The sequence below is a fragment of the Schistocerca americana genome, chromosome 4 (assembly GCF_021461395.2).
Source record: "Schistocerca americana isolate TAMUIC-IGC-003095 chromosome 4, iqSchAmer2.1, whole genome shotgun sequence".
Taxonomy (NCBI): domain Eukaryota; kingdom Metazoa; phylum Arthropoda; class Insecta; order Orthoptera; family Acrididae; genus Schistocerca; species Schistocerca americana.
The window spans coordinates 292,493,234-292,517,083 of NC_060122.1; the positions used below are offsets into that span (position 1 = coordinate 292,493,234).

At 40.8% G+C, this 23,850-nt stretch overlaps 1 protein-coding gene across 6 annotated transcripts in view; it reads left to right on the forward strand.

The window, feature by feature from the left end:
- LOC124613949 (myosin heavy chain 95F) overlaps nucleotides 1-23,850 on the forward strand; it is a 400,236-nt gene that overhangs the window by 294,273 nt on the left and 82,113 nt on the right. For all 6 annotated transcript variants that reach the window (XM_047142716.1, XM_047142717.1, XM_047142712.1 and 3 more), the window contains 6 exons: nucleotides 1,702-1,775; nucleotides 4,183-4,312; nucleotides 4,699-4,863; nucleotides 7,929-8,191; nucleotides 8,352-8,501; nucleotides 9,234-9,493. In XM_047142716.1, coding sequence (XP_046998672.1) covers nucleotides 1,702-1,775; nucleotides 4,183-4,312; nucleotides 4,699-4,863; nucleotides 7,929-8,191; nucleotides 8,352-8,501; nucleotides 9,234-9,493 — 1,042 coding nt within the window. The remainder of the gene's footprint in view (nucleotides 1-1,701; nucleotides 1,776-4,182; nucleotides 4,313-4,698; nucleotides 4,864-7,928; nucleotides 8,192-8,351; nucleotides 8,502-9,233; nucleotides 9,494-23,850) is intronic.

The window sequence follows — 23,850 nt, forward strand, 5'->3', positions numbered from 1 at the left end:
TGTGAGGAGATCATCTAGGATGTAGAACATATCAGAAAACAAGAATACACAATAAATATGTATAAAAAAGATAAATACACTAATGCACCTTCCACAGATCCCAGCCCTCTCGGATGCGGAATCAGTAAAAAAGAATTTTAAACATATTTTCAGTTAATAGGTAACAATTAACTTTTCACAAAACATGTAAATATTCAGTACAATAAGGTCCATAATGTTATGTGTTGAACCTTCACGCAAATTTCTGCACTTTGTTCTTTTGTGGTCGGTTCATATTGATAACAAGAAGTCTTGTCACCTATGATGATTTCTTCCACAAAAGTGTGTGCATTCTGCATTTGTGTCAAGTCTCAGCAGGTGTCCATGCTTCCTTGTTTTTGTTCGGTAGTCAGGCTGTGCGGGAAAACTTTGTGCATACTTTTTTCTTCTTTGGAACATTCCAGATAATGTCTTTTTGTTTTAGAGATGTTGCTCCATATTGTAGTTGTGACACAATGACGTTGACACAATGGTTACATGTCCAGTGCTTAAAGCTGTCTGCTTGCACACCTGTTGTTTGCACTTTTTAGTTCAAGGAAGGAATGAAGGACATTAGGGGTTTACCATCACGCCATCATTGAGATCATTAGAGGTGATTGAAGCACAAACTCAAACAGTTTCAAGTAGAGTGAAGGAAATTGGCTGTGCCCTTTCAAAGGAACCATCCTGGTATTTGCTTGGAGCATTTAAGGAATTCAAGGAAATCTAAATCTGATTGGTCAGATGCAGATTTGAACCATTATTCCCCTGAATGTGAGTACAGTGTGCTACCTCACTCTGTGCCTCTCAGTACAAGCTGCCACCTTAGCTACTGCGAACTTTTTGATCAAATGGTGTATCTGTCCAATGTAGGTGATTCTGATGAGAGCATGTGGAGTTTTAGTGTCATATTTCTGTTCTTGATGACAATGAGTGGAATAGAGAGGATGAACTATGGTATTGACACACAGTCTGCTCCTCACAAATAGCACCAGGAGGCACTGAGCTTAATGGCCTCATCTGGCAGACGAATCACAGTCAACAAACTCACACACCATCAGTATGTAATGGTTTGGAATGTAATCCACAACAGTGGAACAGTATCTGATTATCATAAACTGCATGTCATCGTGTCACTTTTTCCCTTCCTCATCAAGAACTGGCAACGAAAATTTCTTAGACCACCGAGATTCTATCTGGCTACCTCAGTGTTGAGTACCACTGCATAAGTGTGTGTTAGTGATAAAAAACTACGTGTGACCTATTGTGCTGCGAGGTTTATCACCTACCTCTGGAATAACTCTGTGAATAATCTCAAGTTGAGGGTTGGAGGTTATTTGGAGCCAATTCTGTTAATCTCGGCTGGACAGTGTCATCTGACTGGTCTCATAATCTGTGTAGTACCATGGTTGTATTGAATTGCACTTGGCCTTGATACGAGTTATTAAATGTACTACCTGACAAAAAAAAGTTAAGCACCCAGAATATGAGGATGAAATCTAATGAAGCTTCACAGGTTGAGAGGATATGTGATGTTATTTCTGTGACTACATTATTGAGTCAAATGTACAAATACCTTGGCATTATGAGGCCACAAACTTTTTGTTTGTGTATAAATTTTTCTTCAAATAACCATTTCTCTATGATGACAGATAGATATATGTTATGTTCTTTTTTCTATAGGTGGGTTAATGTATTTAAATCCAGCAACACTGCTTCACAATGTTCGCCTTCGTTACTACAAAGACAAGATATATGTAAGTATGATCCATTTCTACTAGTAGTATTTTGTAAGCGAATTCCCCATACTACATACATAAGTAAACAGTCTGTTATATTTATGGTTTGCCTATTGCTTTTCCATACAGGAAACCACATAAAGGGATAAGAACAGAATTTATATTTGTGCACTTTTTTGTACCGAGTGAACAATGTCATGTAGGGAATACATATTTTGTTTCCTGTTCCAAGATATTTCTGTAGACAATACTGTAGGTTTTCTTAATGTTTGTATACACGAGAGTTCTCTGTGTATTAACCATTGTGGAGCTTTCTCCATATGTGTCATTATCTGAATTTTTATTACCATGAGAATTTCTCGAGAGACATAATGGAAAATTTTCTCCTACACATGGAGATATTTATAGACTCAGATCAAATTCAGAATGTTTATGGAATATCTGTGGGTTAACCACCAAGAAAATAATATTAACTATGCCCTCAAGCTTACATATGGTATATTGGCGATTAAAGTTAAAACTCGTGCAACAAACTTCGAAGTGTGCTACATGCTTGGATATGCAAATGATTAGTGTCTCAGTACAATTGGGGAAAGTGTGTAGCAGAAACAGCATTTACAGTCTGTATGTAAGGAAAGACTATGCAACATTATATATTCAGATATCACATTTGAATTGTAGATTGCTTGTGAGAAGATCATGTTATGTTTCTTATAAGAGGGATGAACATCAACCAACCTGTCAGTGGCAGTATAGAGACTGCAGTATACATATTCCGTGATATCATTGTTCATGTTGATATGAATGTCATAGCTGTCGTGAGAATGTAAAATAGAGTCAGGAGGACAATACTACTGCCATGCAGCATCTCAGCAGTTGGGCACTGCTGATGCCACAGAACACAGACATTCACTATCTGGTCAAAAGTGTCTGGAAACACCTTTGAAATGTGGAATTGACCACTAGATGTCAAGAGAGGCAGGTGCCAGTGTAAAAGGAGGCTGGAAGTATTGTGTCGTCAGTAGAGGTGCCTGTTGCAGAGGAAGCAAAAGGTGATTTTAATGAAGTAGAAGTCTTGAAAGATAAGTTTATAGATAAGCCTGATGTGTCAAACCTTATCAAAAGCTCTTTGTATGTATAGAAATACAGCACCAGTACTGAGCTTGATTTGACAAGACAAACAATATACTCAGCCAGTTAAAATGTTAGTGAACCATTATGTGGTTGTTGTGGAAGCTGAACTGCTGAGGAATGATGATGTTCCTGGCTGACAGAAAGTCTTGGAGGACTGCAGAATGCATTTGAGGGTTTTCCCGAGACAGCAGAGGAGGAAAATTGGCCTATAATTTTGTAGAAACAATAAGTGCTCGCCTGGCTTAGGAAAAGAGATCACATTTTGCTAACTTCCAGGGCTTTGGATAGGAAAGCCGATCAAGGCAGGCATAGTAGATGAATGGGTCGGACTGGAGGGCTCACTGGGTTCAAACATGGACTTTAGTTGAGACGGCCTGGGATGATGTGTGACGAGGTGTAGCTCTCTTGTCAGCTTTCAACTGCAAAGCATTAATGGCTTCAGGTGACAGCAGTAACTGTATGTAGATGTGACAACAATGAAGTGTTGCCATAGAGACTTTTACAAGATCGGGTTACGTTATTAGTTGATATAGATGAGTGAAGCTGCTGTGCCCAGCCCACTGTAACTGTCAGGGACCAACTTAATGCCAACTCAACTACAGTCACTGAATGTCACCTAAGTAACAAATACATCAGGACTCTTCAACCTTTCTAAAACTGCCCAAGTTGACTGTTGGTGATGTGATTGTGGAGTACTGGGCTTCAGAAAAAGCTAAATGCAGATAGATATGCACACATTTTACATAACTGCATACTGAGTTCAATAGAAGAACAATTCAGAGAGAGTGACTGCTTCTGTCTGCATGAAAATGCCTCAATTATTAAGCAGCATCTATGATTCAGAGGTCTGTATTGATCTGACCTGCCCAAAATCTCAACATGAACCAAGCCTTTGGGATAAGTCAGAATGTCAACTTCACTTCAGACCTGTGTCCAACATCACTATCTTTGCTGGTGTTGACTTTTGAGGAAGAATGGACTATCATTTTTCAACAGACATGCAAATATGTCGTTGAAAGTTCCACAGACAATCAGACATGTCATTGAAAGTGTCCCCAGCAGAGTTCAAGCCATCACAAAGGCATAGTGTGGACACACCCCATGTTAATGTTCACTAATAGGTGTCCAGATGCTTTTTGTTACATAGTGTATTTGACCCAAATTACCTTAAGAAGAAGAAACTGAAAACTACCATCTGAAGTTGCAAATGATTAAATAAATGACTGCAATTAGACTGGTTAGCTTTTTTGTAAAATTTTCTTTTAAAAAATATTTTCTCTCTTTCTTTCAGACATATGTCGCCAATATTCTTCTCGCTGTGAATCCATACTTTGAAATCAAAGATCTTTATTCAAAAAATACTATAAAGAGTTACCAGGGAAAGTCATTAGGTGTTATGCCTCCACATGTTTTTGCAATCGGTATGTATGATATCCCTTCCTATTTACTGAACTGTTTAGCATCCTTCATGCAATCCTTTAACTTTCTGAAATGACACATAAAAGTTTCTACATAATTACAAATCTAAATTCTTTAGCAACTTTGGGTTTTGTGAACCCAAGAACTCGTACAGTACCATCTGAAGATGATAGAGCTATATCTCAGAATATATTGTTGCATAATATATACAGTTTCAAACAATATGCAGAAACTTATATTTCAAATAGTTAAGGAATAGCATATGGGTTTTTTAAGTTGGCCCAAAATGAAGGCAGTTCAAATAATTGCATGATAATCTTTTTATTTGTTTATTATAGCTGCTGATATATTGAGAATAAATTTCTAATGCTGCTTCTGCTATTCGCAGGCGACAAAGCATTCCGTGACATGAAGGTCATGAAGCAATCACAGTCAATAATAGTGTCTGGAGAATCGGGTGCTGGGAAGACTGAATCTACAAAATATCTGCTGCGGTATTTGTGTGATCTCTGGGGTACGACAGCGGGGCCAATTGAACAGAAGATTCTGGATGGTAACTCTTGTATATAGTACTGTATTTCAGTTTGGTTATGATACAGTAGTGCAGTTTGAGACAAGCAGAGCAAAACAGTCATACACATAAATCCAAAGTATTCATAGCATAGTTCTCCAAGACCAGTAGTCTCCTGTGGGGTCACGGAGTCTCAAAGATTATTTTTCCATGTCTCCAAAGGACTATAGCAGCTTCTGCAATCAATGTCACTAATGATATTACTTTCATGCTCAAGCAGCAGTTCACCATTTTGAATCATGATGCTGAATGAAATTAGAGGGAGGAACTCAACAGTTATACTAAAGGAGATGAAGTGATTAGGGTGAGCAGTTACTGAGGTTACAAACAGTGCCAAACTTTTCAATTAATTTATCAAAAAACTTGGAATTATTGATGATAAGGCCATTATAGCAATATTGACTATGAGTGTTAATAGAAATGTTAAGAAAAGTAGGAACATATGTCTGGTTAGCAAATGCGACAAGAGACAGATTTCAAATTTTCTGAGCAATGAGAGTCAAACAATTGGACATAACTCTAGACAACTTGATTTTAATGTAGCCAGAGGCTTGTTGGGGAAAAATACTATGTAAAAATGCTAATAATTTTTTTGGATGAACAATTTATGCAGACTTTGTTAGTTGACTCTTAACATAAACAAATATAGCATACTGATCAAAATAGTTGTAATGTTTCAATACTGTTTGATTATGTGATGGAACAATCACATCTGTTAAGTATCTGGAAGTATGCAAGTGAAGATAGGTAAAGAGGGTGTCTGTATAAAACTAACCGTAAGAAAGGCAGATGGCAGTCTGTGAGTCATTAGAAGAACTGTGAGGAAGTGTAGCCGACACATGAAGAAAGTAGCTTTCCAAGACCTTATTCAATCCTTATTAGAGTATCGCCCTTTAGTCTGGGACAACTATCAAGTAGGATTGAGATAAGAAATAGAGTACGAGGGGCATTTGAAAAGTCCATGCAAATAAAAACTATTTACATGTTTGGGGTAAACCTATTTTATTTTTCGACATAGTCTCCTTTTAGACTTATACACTTCATCCGATGCTGTTATAATTTGTTGATTCCTTTTGAGTAATAGGAATTGTCCAAGTCTGCAAAAGAGGTATTAATTGCTGCAATCACCTCCTCGTTTGATTAAATCTTGGTCCCGCCAGCCATTTCTTCGAATTGGTGAACAAATAGTTGTCCGAGGGAGCCAAGTCTGGAGAATAGGAGGGACATGAAACAAGTTGGAATCCTATTTCCATTAATTTTGCGACCACAACTGCTGAGGTGTGAGCTGGTGCATTGTCGTGATGGAAAAGGACTTTTTTGCAGTCCAATCGCCGGCATTTTTCATGGAGCTCGGTTTTCAAACAGTCCAATAATGATGAATAATATGCACCTGTAATAGTTTTACCCTTTTATAGATAGTCGATGAGGATTATCCATTGCAAACCCCAAAAGATAGTCGCCATAACCTTTCCAACCGAAGGAATGGTCTTCGCCATTTTTGGTGCAGATTCTCCCTTGGTAACCCATTGTTTAGATTATTGTTTGGTCTCAGGATTATAGTAATGTATCCATGTTTCATCCACAGTGATGAAACAATGCTTAAACTCCTGCGGATTCTTCCTGAACAGCTGCAAACCATCCTTGCAACACTTCACCTGATTCTGTTTTTGGTCAAGCATGAGCAATTGTGGAACCCATCTTGCGGATAGCTTTGTCATGTCCAAATGTTCATGCAAAATATGTACCCATTCATTTGAGATGCCCACAGCACTAGCAACCTCTTGCACCTTAGCTCTTCTGCCATCCATCACCATATCATGGATTTTATCAATGATTTCTGGAGTCGCAACCTCCTCAGGGCGTCCAGAACATTCAGCATCGCTTGTGCCCATTTGGCCACTCTGAATATTTTGAAACCACTTATAAACTGTTGTAATCGAAGGTGCAGAGTCACCGTAATATTTATCAAGCTTCCCTTTAGTCTCCTGAGGTGTTTTGCCTTTCATAAAGTAAAGTTTATTCACCACACGAAATCCTTTTTCATCCATTTTTGACAATCACTTGACTTCCTTGATTCACACGAATGCCAAACACAAAGAAATAGACCAATATAGCTAAAACATAGTGTGCATTCTTTCCAAAGATGCTACTAACTAAACATGACCTGGATACGCGTCGGTGGTGCCATCTCTCGGACTTTGCACGGACTTTTCAAACGCCCCTTGTAGATGTAAAGAAGTGCATTATATTTCATCACGAGTTGGTTAAGCAAGTGTAAAATCATCAAAGAGCCCATGACAGTGTGGTTTGCAGTTAAAATTCTGACAGGACACATTCATAGAACAGTCTGTCAACATATCCCTCCCTTCTATGTTTATCTCACAAAAAGGGCTAGGAAAGTAAACTGAGAGAGATTCATATGGAAGCTATCCAACACTCTTTCTTCCTGTATACCATTCACAATTGGGTCAGGGAAAGGGGGGGAGGTGGGGGAGGGGAGGGGGGAGTGACAGTGACACATGAAATACTTCTACCACACACAGTGAGGTGGTGTGCAGAAAATAGACAAAAGTTCATAATTATTTTACCAACCTCCCAGGAATCCCAGCCCTGGGTGTGCAACCAGTGGGCCTGCTGTTAAATCTGCTGTGGATGCTTTAAGGAAGAGAAAATCCATGATGTGTGACTGTGATATTATCATCAGGCTTCCAACATTTAATACTGTGACAAACTGATGCCTAATCACTGCTTCATATTAAAACATGTCACCTGCTGATGAAAAACAGTGAATCAACAGAATTAAGTAAATAAGTACACTGCTTATCTTAATGCATTTTAAGTGCTATGTTGTATGCAACTAGAAAGGCAATAGGGGAATATGTGGAGATGTTTCCAAAGTACTGAAAAAGGGATCTGGTGGTATTCTAGAATTTTTTATTTGGGAACTATTGATTAAGAATTCATCTTTGTTAATTAGTTGCACTTCTGTCCTGTCAGCATCAGCTGTACTTGATAGCAAAACTAACATTTTCTTTGTACATTTCTAGCAAATCCAATCATGGAAGCTTTTGGAAATGCAAAAACAACACGAAACAATAACAGCAGTAGGTTTGGAAAATTCATGGAAGTCCACTTTGACAACAAATATCAGGTTGTCGGTGGCTACATCTCTCATTATCTTCTGGAGAAATCCCGCATTTGTGTGCAAGGCCCTGAGGAGCGAAATTACCATGTATTCTATCTACTGTGTGCGGGTGCACCTGACCAGCTTCGAGCCCAGCTAAATATCACCAAACCTGATGACTTCCATGTAAGTCTCTTATTGAGAATTTTGTTTAGCTTATAGCTCAGCTACTTTGTTCTTGTTGTAGCTGAAACATTTGTGATCACACATTTTTCTCATGCCTGTCGTGTGGAAGAGAGCTGCAGATTTTAAATTAGTGTTCAATTTTTGTTATCATCGTTAACAGTATTTAAAGCAAGGATGCACCCAGTATTTTGTAAACAACACAACAGAGAAGAAACTGAACAACAGTCAAAAATCTCAGAGTCAAATTAAAAAGGGAGGCCTAAAGGATCCATTACTGGATGATGTGCAGGACTTCACTACCCTGGATCAGGTATGTTAATATTGTCTTTTCTAAATTCATGCATTTCATTAAAAGAGATTTTATCCCTGTATATCAAAAGAGTACTCGTGGTTATTTCATAAAAAATGTATACCTCTACCTCTGTGTGATAGACACCAGTCTCATGAAGTTCTAATTGAAATTAAAGTTGCAAACAATGAAACTAGCATGGGGGGGGGGGGGGGGGGTTACGAGTTTCTTTTTATCACATGTTCTTTCCTTTGGAGGACAGATAGTGTTTTTGGGAGTGTTCTAAAATATATTTTCACAAGTACTACTTTACCTTACGAGTTTCTCATGTGTGTATGCTGCATCACCAGCAATCAAGAGGTTAAGTGTCCTTTCTATTCATAGTTCAGTTCACAAATGTGAGATGTATTTACCTGGACAACAAAAACACATAAATTTGTTGTAATTTTGCTGTTACATGAATTTAATTGATCTGAAGAACTTCAGTTTTACAACTGAAGCAGTTTTTCCAAGAAAAGTCAGTGGAAAGGAAATTCTCATGCCCCAGAAAGAGTTATTCGTATGCACAACTATATACATGACTATGCATAAGTATGAAAAGCTTGTTGTTCACAGGAAGATAAAAATGTGAAAGTGGTTTATTTTGTACGATCATGTTCTCTTTTGGACAATTACAGACATCATGCCTTCCATTACAAATTTTATATTTTGTATATTTACCTAAGTTGCATTTTTAATATTCTGTTGGTTTAGGCGTTATCTCGAATAGGTCTGGATGATGCAGAAAGGCTAAACATATATACAACAGTAGCATCAGTGCTCCATCTAGGAAATGTCTCTTTTGAAGAAAACCCAGAGGATACAAAAGGAGGCTGTAGGATCACTGCAGCATCAGAAAAATCACTAACAATAGCATCTAAATTGATGGGAATGGATCCAGAGGAACTTAGACAAGCCCTTGTTTCTAAAGTCATGCAGACCAGTCGTGGTGGCCTCAAAGGAACTGTTATAATGTGAGTTTTGCACTAATGCATACTATTAGTTCTTAATTTTCTGCAATAATATTTCAGTATAAATTGTGATAATTTCTATCTTCCTTTATTGTGCTTTTTAAATTGCACATTAGCTGTATTTACTGTTTAATATTGAACAGTTATAGTTTCTTCTAGTACGTACAAGCGATACAAACACAAGCTCTGTGGTAACAGTGAAACAAATAGCAATACAATATTTACATACTTTTGACGTTTTTACAAGTATAAATGTTCTCAGTTGTTTTCATGAATAATTTCTAAGTGCTAATGAATTTCATTTTTTTCCAAAGATGTCATAGTTAACTGTGGAAACTGTGTGTTCTGCTGTGCTTGAAGCTATCTAGGTATGCAGTACTTGTCATGATGAATTGCCATGCAAAGTAATGATTAGGATCTATGAGTGCCAATCAGAAAAATCTGTGCTGTAATAATGGAAACTTTTTTTAAAAAATAACAAACAAATGCAAACTTTCTACTAGTCTCATCTGACAGTAACTATCTGTTGTTGTATTGTTCAATATATTTTTTTTAAAAAAAATGTTGCCTGTTTCTGACATTTGTGGCAGTTTCAGTTTTTCCCATCATCATCTATGCATGTTATCACTTGTGTACAGCTGACAACTAACTCCAAATGTTGCATGTTAGAGCCGGTGTATGGCACATGCTCAAAATGGCTTCCCTGCAGTGCCTCTGTGAGTCATGAGCTCAACTTGATTTCCAGTGGCCTATTATAAATCATTATGGCAATATAACATAGTGAATGGGATATAAATAATGACTGAGAACATGGACCACAACTCTCCATTGTTAATAAGATGCTTAACCACAAACAGGCACCTAAAACACAGGGTATTTCAAAATAGTAAACCTTTCATTTAAGTGTTTCCAGTTTTCAACATAATGAAAAGAATAGTTGCTACTCACCATATAGTGGAGATGCTGTGATGCAGAAAGGCACAACAAAAAGACTGTCAAAAAGTTAGCTTTTGGTTGACAGGGTCTTTGTCAAAACACATACACACACACACACACACACACACACACACACACACACACAAATGAAACGTACACACACATGATGACCACAGTCTCTAGTCAGACTGGCTCCAGCTGCCAGAGACTGTGGTCATGTGTGTGTGTGTGTGTGTGTGTGTGTGTGTGTGTGTGTGTGTGTGTGTGTGTGTGTTTTGTGTATTTTTGACAAATGCTGTGTTGGTCCAAAGCTAATTTTCTGACAGTGTTTTTATTGTACCTTTCTGAGACTCAGCATCTCCGCAATATGGTGACTAGCGACTATTCTTTTCATTATATTGTTACATTCCATCATGGATTTTCCATTGTTTGTATTTTCGGTTTTTAATTTTTAAACAGATACACCTGGTTAGAGATAAGCTTTTGTTTTGCACATTAATACTCCAGTTGTTATGGGGGTTATTTATCGGCTGTCGCTTTTGTTCTGAAGTTCAACTTGTGAAGTTGTACGCAAGTTTACGTAATTGAATTTTACAATTTTAATTGTGGTTTATTGAATAATTCGACTGTTTCATTTGAGCATGCCAAATATGTTTACAAATGCAGTGTATGATGACATGGTATTAGTGCATGGGTTTTGTAATGGAAACACAGCTACTTGTGGAGAATATGGTAAACTGCTTCCTAACTGTGGAGTACCTGATTCAAGAGTGGTTATTGTGTTTCCACTAAACTGTGTGAGACTGATTCAGTGCTCAGAAGTCATGTCTCAACTGAATGTGCAAATGAACAGTGTGGATAAAGTAAAAGATTACTCAGACTGTACAATGTAGTCTTTCAACAAGCAAATAAAGAACTTCTTAGACATTGTAATGGCACTGGTCAGTGTAAGCACTCATTTGCATAATCATGCTGCTTGCGGTAAAATGCTAGAGCAGCATTTCACCACCACACCTTCCTCAATATGCTGGTATGACCACTCAGTTGATGACCAGTGGCATTACTAAAATCTTGGATGCTTCGGCAACATTGCGGCAAAGGGTCTATGTGACAGCTGGAGCGTCTGCTTAGCAGTGTGCCCAATCATTCATCCTGCCATCTAGAGGCATAAAATTGGCGATCTCTGAGGAGCAGGCTACTGCTGTGAGGCTGAAGAGACATTGTCACTCACCTGCCATTTGTGAAGCAGCTGTCTTTGTTTGCCTTCTTATGTGAACACTTGCCTTGGAGGTCAAGCCTCCACACTAACAGGTTGAACTGAGACCCTCTCAGCAACTAATCTGCTATTCGTCCACCATTGCCACTGCCAGCCAGACGTTAAGAGTGATATTCGTTCCCCGGTTTTCTGTGCTTCTGTCACTCACAAAGGTTGGTGCAGGCCACCAGCCCACATTGCTAGCAACTTAGCTGTGCCTGATCCCAGTGCCAGCATTTGACAGAGCTCTGCTTGGTATGCAAACCATGCAAAGTCGCTCCACTCCCAAGAAGCACTGAGATAAAAGTTTACATTTATTGACTAGTGTTTTAGCATTGTATAGGCTTACAGGATCATTTGTATCCTTTTCCCTTTCAGACCTAAGTAAAATGTTATGCTTATTTATTTTGGTTTCTGGTAGTGACAGATTTTGTGCAGGATTCCATCAGGTACTGGGGCAAGAAGGTTTGTACCCAGGAGGTAAACAAATGTATTAAACTGGATCAAACTGCTGAAATGTAAGCTGACAACTTAGTTTCACAGGGAATTAGGGAAGGGAACTGTCCCCTTCTATTTGTGTCTACCTGTCCTACATACTAGCATTGCTACATTAGTTAATCCTTTTGTGGTAGTTCAGGGATGGATATTCTGACTTTTCTGGATGACCTATATATGGCTGCAGAATAGCGGGTTGGAATCATGAGCAGTTGTCGAGTATGGCTTGATAACAGGAGATGCAAGGACATATGTTATGTACCATGAAAAGTTGTAGAATGCTCCCCTTGCATGCCTCGCAGGAAGGGTTGTTGGAATACTGTTGGGGGAAGAATATCCTTAGATACAGACAGTAACAGCTAAATGGTATAGCACAGAGAGAAAGGGAGTCCATAGAAAATTTTGGGGACAGAATTAAGAAATTAAATGTTGATACCTGTGAACTTAGGGGCAATGACAATGCCAACAAAGCCATTCTGCAGGATGCAGAGCAGAGGGCAGTAGGTCCAATCTTGCAGGGGTTGTCAGCTGAAGTTTCCCACAAGATATAGCAGAGTTTCCAAAGTCTTTAAATGAAGCTGTGGCAACTACAATGTCTTTGGCAGGAATAGATACAATGACCATATCCAGAGGGTGGTCTTAAATGGTGAAGTGACATGTTATCGTTGTGGTCATTGTGGTCATGTTTGGCGCAACTTCAGGAAACCTCAGTGCAGGAAGTTGTTGTAAAATGGGTGAGCTGTTTACTCACTTCAGGAAACCTCGGTGCAGGAAGTTGTTGTAAAATGGGTGGGCTGTTTACTCTTTGCAATGGCAGAAACGGTAATCACACTTTGCATGTGTTACATACAATCTCACCTAAGTAAAACACAATGCCTGTAACTACAGGGTAAGGGTCTGATGATCAATGGTACTAGTTGTAATGTACTGGGACCCTCTTTTCAACTGCCTGCAAACATAAACAGGAACCATGGTAGTGAACAATGCCTATTCATTACCTTACCTGCCTGACCTTCCATTAGAGATCCGGCCAAGCAAAAATCTCTTCTCTGTAAACACCACCTTAGATTCAATGCTTCTCTCCTTCCAAGAGTAAATGGTAGCTGGCCAAGATAATTGAATTGTGATGGAACAACTATTGGGACATATAAAGCAGTCCTGCAGAGAGCTTCAGCATTGACTTGTATTAGGAATGTCTATGTCAGCCAAACTCTGAGCCCTGATCTCAAAGGTCACTGTCTGTTACTGCCACAACGGTAGAGTCATCCAAATTCAGTCCTCACTGTCCTCCCACATATACCTACAGTGTCAGCAGACATGAAGAAATGGCATGATAGCTGGGAAAATCCCAGTATGTCTCTTTAATATGTAATAGCATGACCAATGTAAAAAAAAAGGAGTTCAAGACTTTGCAAAAAGTGTATCCACCATGAAATGTGTAGAATGCAGAAAAGTTTCAGATTTAATCACAGAGTGGGATTCAGATAGTTGTATTCTTCAAAGAAGGGTAGAATGTAACAGTGATGGCTGGTCGCATTGTTTCACCACTGCACATGCTTTGGCACACTGGCATGATCACTCTGTTGATGATCAGTGGTGTTACCAAAATCCGGGATACTTTACCAATATTGCAGTAAGGGGTCTATGTGTGACAGTTGAGGGTCAGCTTATCAACACTGTGATCCTGACACATATATATAGTGGCTGTCCAGGTGGCTATAGGTATCAAATTGATGACTGCTGTGAAGTGGCCTACTGTCATGTGGCTGAGAAGCAACACTGCTCACCCTCCATCCACTGAAGCAGTCATCTCCTTTCGCCATCCTATGGGGCCACATGTCTTGGGAGTCCAGTGTCTGTACCAGTGGGCCAAGAGATGAAAAGAAATCCTAACAGCCACCAATCTGCTGGGCAGCCACCATCACTAGTCACTGCCTGCCAGAGATTGAAGCTATGTTTATTCCCCAGATATCTATGCATCTGTCACTAACCAAGGCTGGGGCAGGCCTCCACCCCCTACCTGCTAGTAGCTCTGTTGTGCTTGATTGCAGCTCCAGCACCTGATGCAGCTCCACCTGGATGCCTACTGTACAAGCTCATCCCACTGCTGAGACACACTGAGCATGGCGATCATAGGTGTATACGTGACAATGATTCACTGCTGGGCCTAAGGATTTGATGCCTCTCCCCCACCTGTTATAGACTAGATTGAATAAATAAATCCACTGATACCAAACTGAACATAACTGGATTGGCCCTCATTTACCCACTGGAGAACCCCAAGCCCCAAGTACTGGTGCCCCACATACAATAATATGTTGTTGTTGTTGTTGTGGTCCTCAGTTCTGAGACTGGTTTGATGCAGCTCTCCATGCTAGTCTATCCTGTGCAATCTTCATCATCTCCCAGTACCTACTGCAACCTACATCCTTTTGAATCTGCTTAGTGTATTCATCTCTTGGTCTCCCTCTATGATTTTTACCCTCCACGCTGCCCTCCAATACTAAATTGGTGATCCCTTGATGCCTCAGAACACGTCCTACCAACCGATCCCTTCTTCTAGTCAAGTTGTGCCACAAACTTCTCTTCTCCTCAATCCTATTCAATACCTCCTCATTAGTTATGTGATCTACCCATCTAATCTTCAGCATTATTCTGTAGCACCACGTTTCAAAAGCTTCTATTCTCTTCTTGTCTAAACTATTTATCGTCCATGCTTCACTTCCATACATGGCCACACTCCATACAAATACTTTCAGAAATGACTTCCTGGCACTTAAATATGGTGGATATTAATTGTACATAGCCTCTTTGGTTGTAATTTACAGCATATTCAATACCTTCAAGAAATAGATGAAGGTAGACAATTGGAATTTTGTTGTTGGCTAATTTCCGATTGCCAAGTAGTCCCATGAATACTGTTTATTGATGAAATCACTTTCACTCATTATAGTACTATGGTACTAATACATTTGTAGAGTGTATGCAGAATAACATGGCCAAAAGATGTGCAGTCTGCTGGACAAGCATGGGGAAAGTGGTATGGTATTGGTAGGGGTTGTGGGCAGGCAGTCAGTGCGCTGTAGGGAAATGTCTAGCACTGGAGGGGAAGTGCTGTTCTAAACCTAAGCCTATGCTCACATTTTTTGTAAATATTAAGTGGACCATCAAATTGAATGAAAACTTTATGAACAAAAAGTCAGAAGTTGAAAATATTTTTAATAATCATTTTCTAAATGTTGTGGATGTAGTAGGATCCAGGTGTTCATTAGAAGATGCTAGGCTGTTAATGGAAGAGGCCATACCTATGCAATTTGATACAATTGAAATCTCACCCACTTCTCCCTCTGAAATTAGGAAAATAATAAACTTGCTTAAAAGCAAAAACTCACATGGAATTGATGGTATTTCCAGCAAAATACTAAAAGCTTGTTCTCAACAGATAAGTAAGATTCTCAGTCACCTGTGTAATAGCTCTCTGGAACAGGGCATTTTCACTGATAGATTGAAATGTGCTATTGTTATACCTTTGCATAAAAAGGGGGATAGATCTGATGTCAACAATTACTGTCCAATCTCCCTTCTAACAGCTTTATCAAAAATTTTTGAGGAAGTAATGTATTCAAGAGTAGCTTCATATATCTGTAAAAATGAAGTACTAACAAAATGTCAGTTTGGTTTCCAGAAAGGTTTTTCATCAGAAAATGCCATATATGCTTTCACCAGTCAAATTTTGAATGATATGAATAACCGAACACCATCCATTGGGATTTTTTGTGATCTCTCAAAGGCTTTTGATTGTGTAAATCATGAAATTCTGCTAGACAAGCTCAAGTATTGTGGCATGAGTGGGACAGTGCACAAATGGTTTAATTCGTACCTAACTGGAAGAGTGCAGAAAGTTGAAATAAGTAGTTCTCATAACATGCAAAGATCAGCACATTCCTCAAACTGGGGAACTATCAAGAATGGGGTTCCACAAAGGTCAGTCTTGGGTCCTTTGTTGTTCTTATTATATATTAATGACTTGCCATTCTATATTCATGAAGAGGCAAAGTTATTTCTCTTTGCTGATGATACAAGTATAGTAATCACACCTGACAAACAAGAATTAACTGATGAAATTGTCAATACTGTCTTTCAGAAAATTACTAAGTGGTTCCTTGTAAACGGACTCTCACTGAATTTTGATAAGACACAGTACATACAGTTCTGTACAGTGAATGGTATGATGCTATTAATAACTATAGACCTTAATCAGAGGCATATAGCTAAGGTAGAATATTCCAAATTTTTAGGTGTGTCCATTGATGAGAGATTAAATTGGAAGAAACACATTGATGATCTGCTGAAACGTTTGAGTTCAGCTACTTATGCAATAAGGGTCATTGCAAATTTTGGTGATAAACGTCTTAGTAAATTAACTTACTATGCCTATTTTCACTCATTGCTTTCATATGGCATCATATTTTGGGGTAATTCATCACTGAGGAATAAAGTATTTATTGCACAAAAGCGTGTAATCAGAATAATAGCTGGAGTCCATCCAAGATCATCCTGCAGACATTTATTTAAGGATCTAGGGATATTCACAGTAGCTTTCTTATGAAATTTGTTATTAACAACCAAACCCAATTCAAAAGTAATAGCAGTGTGCATAACTACAATACTAGGAGAAAGGATGATCTTCACTATTCAAGATTAAATCTAACTTTGGCACAGAAAGGGGTGAATTATACTGGCACTAAAGTCTTTGGTCACTTACCAAATAGTATCAAAAGTCTGACAGATAACCAACAAGTATTTAAGAAGAAATTAAAAGAATTTCTGAATGACAACTCCTTCTACTCCATAGAGGAATTTTTAGATATAAATTAAGAAACAAAATATAAAAAAAATAAGAAAATAAAAATAAAAATAAAAAATAAAGAAAAACAAAAAAACACAAAAAAATAAAGTTGTTATATTAACTTATGTATGTTGTTAAATTAACCTAATTATATCATGTATTGGAAAATTCGACTCGTTCCACATCATTACGAAATATCGTATTCATGATCCATGGAACTTGTATTAATCTAATCTAATCTCTAATCTAATCTACTCTCTCCACACCTGCACTAGCATGGTGAACATCCAAAATGATCTACTATAACCTCTGCTTTGGTTAGTACCTAAAAATAATTCTGCTGAAAATGCAGAAAAAACAGCAATTTATTTTTGCCTCATTTGTTAACCATTTATAACTTTCAGAGAAGCATCATGTGCAGTGAATTTTGAGTATAGCGTATATATCTCTTGTTACTGTGTTAAAATTTGCCTCTTTTCCAAAACACAACAGAATTTACACAATGTCACCTCATTAACATGTTGTGCAGGTGCAGTTCCCACAGAATTCTGAAACAATGGTTTATTAAGTATATTAACTGAGGACAGGTAAGGTAAATAGCTTATGAAGAAGCACACCATTGATACCAAAATAAATGTGTAATGTCTTCGCTTATTATGTTGTTCAAAAATCCACAGCATTTCTTGTTTCAACAACTATTGATGGCCCCTAAAAATTCCATTATTTCGTTGAAAAAGTCTGTATTTAGTGGAATAACATGGTAGATAAATAAGTTTTGTGCAATAAGCTTATGGCAAAATACTCTCCTCTTTGCATGCTATCTTTTGCCAAAATGTTGTTTCAATATCTCAAAGCATTTATAAGGTATGAGGAATGTTATGGGTATTTCATTTTTTCTTTATTGCTGTTGCACGTTACTGCAAATGAGTACACTATGTAAAAGAAATTTTCTCAAATTTGGTGACAGATAGACCTCCACCCAAATCTAAATAAAAATTCAATATGTTTAGTGAATCACATACACACAACATATGATGTAATATCCACCAAATGCAAAATCTTAGCTACTCTTATTTTTCATATAAACATTTTTGAATTTCGTGCAGTGCCTTACTTAAACACCATATTAAAATACCTGTGACAAGTGAATTATGATATTTACATCATTGGAAGTTGACATATTAAGTTATAAGTAATACAAAAATGATTAATTTCTTTGCCAATTACTTTCTGTGAAATCATTTGAGAAAGATTACAGGATGTGGACCTCATTTCTCTTAGTGCAGCACATTACTAACCAGCCAAAAGCATGCAGACTTTTGTGGCGGTGTTCGTAGCGACAAACACTTGGCTGTAGAAATGGCTTACGAAGTCACCGCCACACTTTTAATAGCGGGCCGACCGGTCCGCTGGAACAGTAAACAGAAAGATGAAACCCCAAACACTCTGATTAAATAAGTCGGTACTTATCTTTATTCATGAAGATACAGAAACACAGTAGTGAACTCGGTGTCTACAGAAATCTGTCTAGTTCGAGTCGGAGCGGCTAGGTCAGCGTCGGCTGACGACAAACAACAACTCTGCTGCGATGAACACACAACTGACTAGCAAGTACACAATTCGGTGGCGCGTATACAACTGAGCGGCGAATACAGAACTGTCCTAGCGCTCGCGACTCCAGCGCTTAAGAACCCAGAAGCCAGCGGTGGCGCGCGCAGACTTGCGGCGATTTCCTGTATCACTGGCGCTGCTTATACGGACGGCGTCCGGACTTTGATGCTGCCAACCTTTTGGCAGCGGGCTCGGTTGGCATTACTGGCTAGGACATAACACTCCTCCCCCCCAAATCGCTGCACCGTCGTTGAATAGTGACGTGGCGAGCGTCGACGGGGGGGGAGGGGTCTGGCCGCAGGCGTAGCAGAAGAGACCGGGGCGGAGACTGTTGTCGGTGGCAGTCCCCGGTCCGCACCCCAGCATTGGCTGCGCGGGGCCTCGGGAAACACCGACTGAAAACCGAGGTCAGGGTGCACGCCTGTGACCACGGGCGCAGCTTCTGGTACTGGACGCGACGGGGCGTCGGGACCCACGAAGAGAGGCAGCGTCTCCTGACGCTGCGTCGACGGCTGCTGAGTGGGCGCCTGACAAGGTGCTGCGGTGTCAGACTCCTTGGGGGTGCCCAAGGAAAGTGGCTGCAGGACAGGCTGCACAGCCACCGCTTGGGAAGGCGGCCCGGCTGAGGGGTCGACGTCCATCAGCTCCGAAGGCGGTGGCGACTGAAGAGGGACCGCAGGCGCCGGAGCGACCACCTGGGGCGCTCCCGAATGAAGCTGCGCGGGAGGCATCAACGGTACGGGCTGTCGGCGTGGTAGCGGCGACGGCTGCTGCTGCTGCCCTGGGGGCGGCAGCGAAGTCGGAAGGCGCGGCTGGAACCCGCCGCGGACCAAATCTGTGGACAAAGAACGAGCGGCAGAATCCGGGCGGCCAGCGCGGCGCAACTGGTTCTGATGCCTCCTGTGCATCCCAGTAGCACCTTGGACAGTATAAAAACCGCGTCCCTGGACACTTATCACGGTACCACGTTCCCAACGACGGCGACCGTGATAAACTCTGAAAAAAACGGCGTCGTTGCGCTGAAAACGCGTGCGATGCTCAGAAGCGGCGGGTCGATCCCGGGGGTGCAACAACCGTAGTAGGGTGCGATGACGACGGCCGTGGAGAAGCTCCGCAGGCGAAGGGCCGTCGCGTGGCGTGGTCCGGTACGACGACAGGAACGTGATGAGGGCCTGCTGACGAGAGTGCGTAGCACGAAGGCGGTCCATATGATCCTTGAATGTGCGTACAAAACGTTCCGCTGCACCATTCGATTGAGGGTGGAACGGCGGAGTAAGAACATGGCGAATGCCATTGGCAGAACAAAAACTTTCAAATTCAGCAGAGGTAAATTGTGGACCATTGTCAGACACTAAAACTGCTGGAAGACCCTCAATACAAAAAATTGAAGTCAACGTCTGTATAGTTTGTGCAGTCGTTGTAGACTGCATGGGCACAACAAACGGAAAATTACTAAATGCATCTATCACGATGAGCCAACGAGAATTCCAATATGGACCAGCGAAATCAATATGTACTCGCTGCCAGGGACCGGCAGGGCGTGCCCACTCAAAATAGCATTGAGGCGGAGCAGCTTGGTGTTCGGTCATTCTCGGTGCGTAACAGCAGAACTCCGTGCGAAACAGACAACAGATGACGTTGCGGATAATAGCGATGAACCACAGGATCCGATATGTCCTTTGCCTTGGACGGCCAACCACAATGAACAAAACGTAATAGTAAACTCAGATGAGGATCCGTAGCTGTCTCACGTGCCACCTGACGATAATCAATCGGAAAATCCCGGAGGGATTGATGCTCATCGGCGTCAATCGGATGGCAAGAGTCGTCAGAGGAATCGAAGACATCATCCGCAGCAATCGGCAATCTAGAAAGCGCGTCAGCGTTTGCATGCTGAGCTGTAGGGCGATACAGTATCTCATACTGGTATTGTGATAACAAAAGAGCCCAACGTTGTAGTCTTTGAGCTGTCCGCTGAGGAACTGGTTTAGACGGATGAAACAGTGACGTCAGGGGCTTGTGATCTGTTACTAAATAGAATGGTCTACTATAGAGGTAGTGATGGAATTTTGTGACACCGAACACAATAGCCAACGCTTCCTTGTCCAATTGGCTGTAATTACACTGAGCTTTGTTTAGCAATTTAGATGCGAACGCAATAGGACGTTCGGTGTTACCGACTCGGTGAGACAACACAGCTCCGAGGCCGTAAGAAGAGGCATCACAAGCTAACACCAGAGGCTTGTTAGGGTCGTAATGGACCAGACAACGATCATTCAATAAAGCCTCTTTAAGCTGCTGAAAGGCTGATTGGCAATCAGCTGACCACACAAACGGAACATTCTTACGGCGGAGACGATGCAACGGTGCAGCAATCTGTGATGCATTAGGTATAAACCTAATATAATACGTCAAGTTGCCCAGAACTGCTTGCAATTCATGCAGATTGCGAGGGGCGGGCAAATCACGAATAGCTGCTAAATGTGACTGGGAGGGATGAATGGCTTGAGCATTAATAACATGTCCCAGATACTTCATCTCCGTAAGGAAAAATGAACATTTATCGATGTTGCAACGTAGGCCTGCCTGAGACAACACTTTAAACAAACACTCCAAATTACGGAAATGTTCAGCAGGCGTCTGACCGGACACAACAATATCGTCTAAATAGTTGCAACACGATGGCACATTAGCCAGAAGTTGCCACAAAAAACGCTGAAAAACAGCTGGAGCTGACGCACAACCAAAAGGCAAACGCAGAAAACGGAACAACCCCAACGACGTGTTTATGACAAAATACTGTTGTGATTGCTCGTCGAGGGGCAATTGCAAATATGCTTCACGGAGATCAATTTTGGAAAAGAAACGAGCTTCCCCTAACTTATCCATCAGCTCGTCCGGTCTAGGCAAAGGAAAAGAATCAATGACAGTCTGAGGATTAACTGTCGACTTAAAATCAGCACACAAACGTAACTTGCCAGACGGTTTCTTTATAATAACTAAGGGAGAAGCCCACTGGCTCGCTGAAACGGGTTGAATAACACCGTTGTTTTGCCAACGACGAAGTTCATCTTCTACAGGTGCCCGGAGGGCGTGAGGCACTGGACGAGCATGACAAAATCGAGGCTGAGCATTATCTTTTAACGTAATATGAGCGGCAAAGTTCGCAGCACAACCTAGTTCGTCTTTAAATATGTCACTGTATCGTTTACACAAATCGGTTATGCTGTCTTGAGGAACAACAACAGAATTAATTTGCAACACATTGTCTTGGATAGACAGGCCAAACAAGTCAAAACAGTCTAATCCGAAAATGTTTACACTGTCTGTAGCGCGGAGCACTGTGAATGAAACTGTTTTTGTATTGCCACGGAATGTGGCTGGCACGCTACATACACCTAACACAGGAATTTGTTCTCCACTATAAGTAGCCAAAGAATGCTTTGCCGCTGAAAGTTTAGGGCGGCCGATAGCCGCATACGTAGCACTATTGATGAGAGTCACAGACACACCAGTGTCTAATTGAAAATTGAAGGTCTTATCCTGGATGCGTAGCTTCACAAATAGTTTATTACACTGTCTCTGGATCGGTGCAGTGGAGGCGGAAGACACAAAATCAGCGCGTTTAGCGCGTGTTCGCTGCTTACGACAACTCGTGGGTTGGGCAGGTGGAACAACAACTCCCGTTTCACTTGCAGTCTGTACATTACCTTTTACAGCGTTTGAATTACGCTTGGGTCGCATAGCAGAGGGCTGGGTGGGTGGCTTATTGCGAACAAGTTTATTACCCACACGAACCATGGAAGAGTCTTTAAACGCGACCTTCTGGGCGGGCTGGCTTTGAAAAACATGAATATCCATGGGGTGGGCAGCACTAGAATTGTTCTTGCGTTTATGCAAACAAACAGTCTGGATGTGTCCTTTCCTTTGACAAAAGTGACAAACCGCATTTCTTAACGGTCAACGTTCACGAGGATGAGCCAGAACACACTTAGGGCAAGACTTAACTCTATCATTCTGCACACGCGGCTGACGAATGTGTTTAACATGACGCGGCCGGCTAGTGTTTACAGTCTGACTCTGCCGGTGGGGCCGCGGGCGTGACACAACTTGCTTAGCACAGGCAATTTGAGAAATACATGGCTGATCTAACTCACACTCAGCATAGTCAAAAGTATCTTGGGCTTCAATGATGTTCATCACAGTCTCTAATGACGGGTCAGGCAACTTTAAGATAGCAGCACGAATACGAGAATCTGCAATGTTTTGCGTAATAGCATCTCGTAACATGACATCACTGTAGGAAGCTCCACACACACAATTAAATCGGCACTGACGGGTGAGGCCCCGTAAATCTGTTAACCACTGTTTATTAGATTGATGTGGCAGTTTCTTTAATCTGAAGAACTTGAATCTGGCTGCTGCCACATGAACTCGTGACTCGAAATACTCAGCAAGCTTGTTAACAACAACGTCATAGTCTAAAGCTTCTGGCTGGGATTCCGGGAACAACTTACAAAGGAGTCGATAGATTTCCACGCCTGCAGTGGAAATTAAATAAAGCTGCCGCTCAGTACCCGTGATTTTGTAGACTGTCATGTGCGCCTGCAACTGCGCGAAATATTCTTGCCATTCTTCTCTGGATTCATCAAAAGCCCGGAACTGTGGTGCTGCCTGTGCTTGTTCCTTTTGTGTTGGAGGATTAGCCGCTTGTTTGGCGATTGCTTCCACCAGACTTTGTATTTGCTGACTCTGTAACAAGATCAACTGTTGTAATTTGGCAGACATAGTGAACACAAATTAAACCAGCCCCCAAAAGTTTATCGCTATAATTAGTATAACAAGAACAAGTTGAACCAGCCCTGCACACGAGTTCGGAAGACCTCGTCGCCAGTTTTGTGGCGGTGTTCGTAGCGACAAACACTTGGCTGTAGAAATGGCTTACGAAGTCACCGCCACACTTTTAATAGCGGGCCGACCGGTCCGCTGGAACAGTAAACAGAAAGATGAAACCCCAAACACTCTGATTAAATAAGTCGGTACTTATCTTTATTCATGAAGATACAGAAACACAGTAGTGAACTCGGTGTCTACAGAAATCTGTCTAGTTCGAGTCGGAGCGGCTAGGTCAGCGTCGGCTGACGACAAACAACAACTCTGCTGCGATGAACACACAACTGACTAGCAAGTACACAATTCGGTGGCGCGTATACA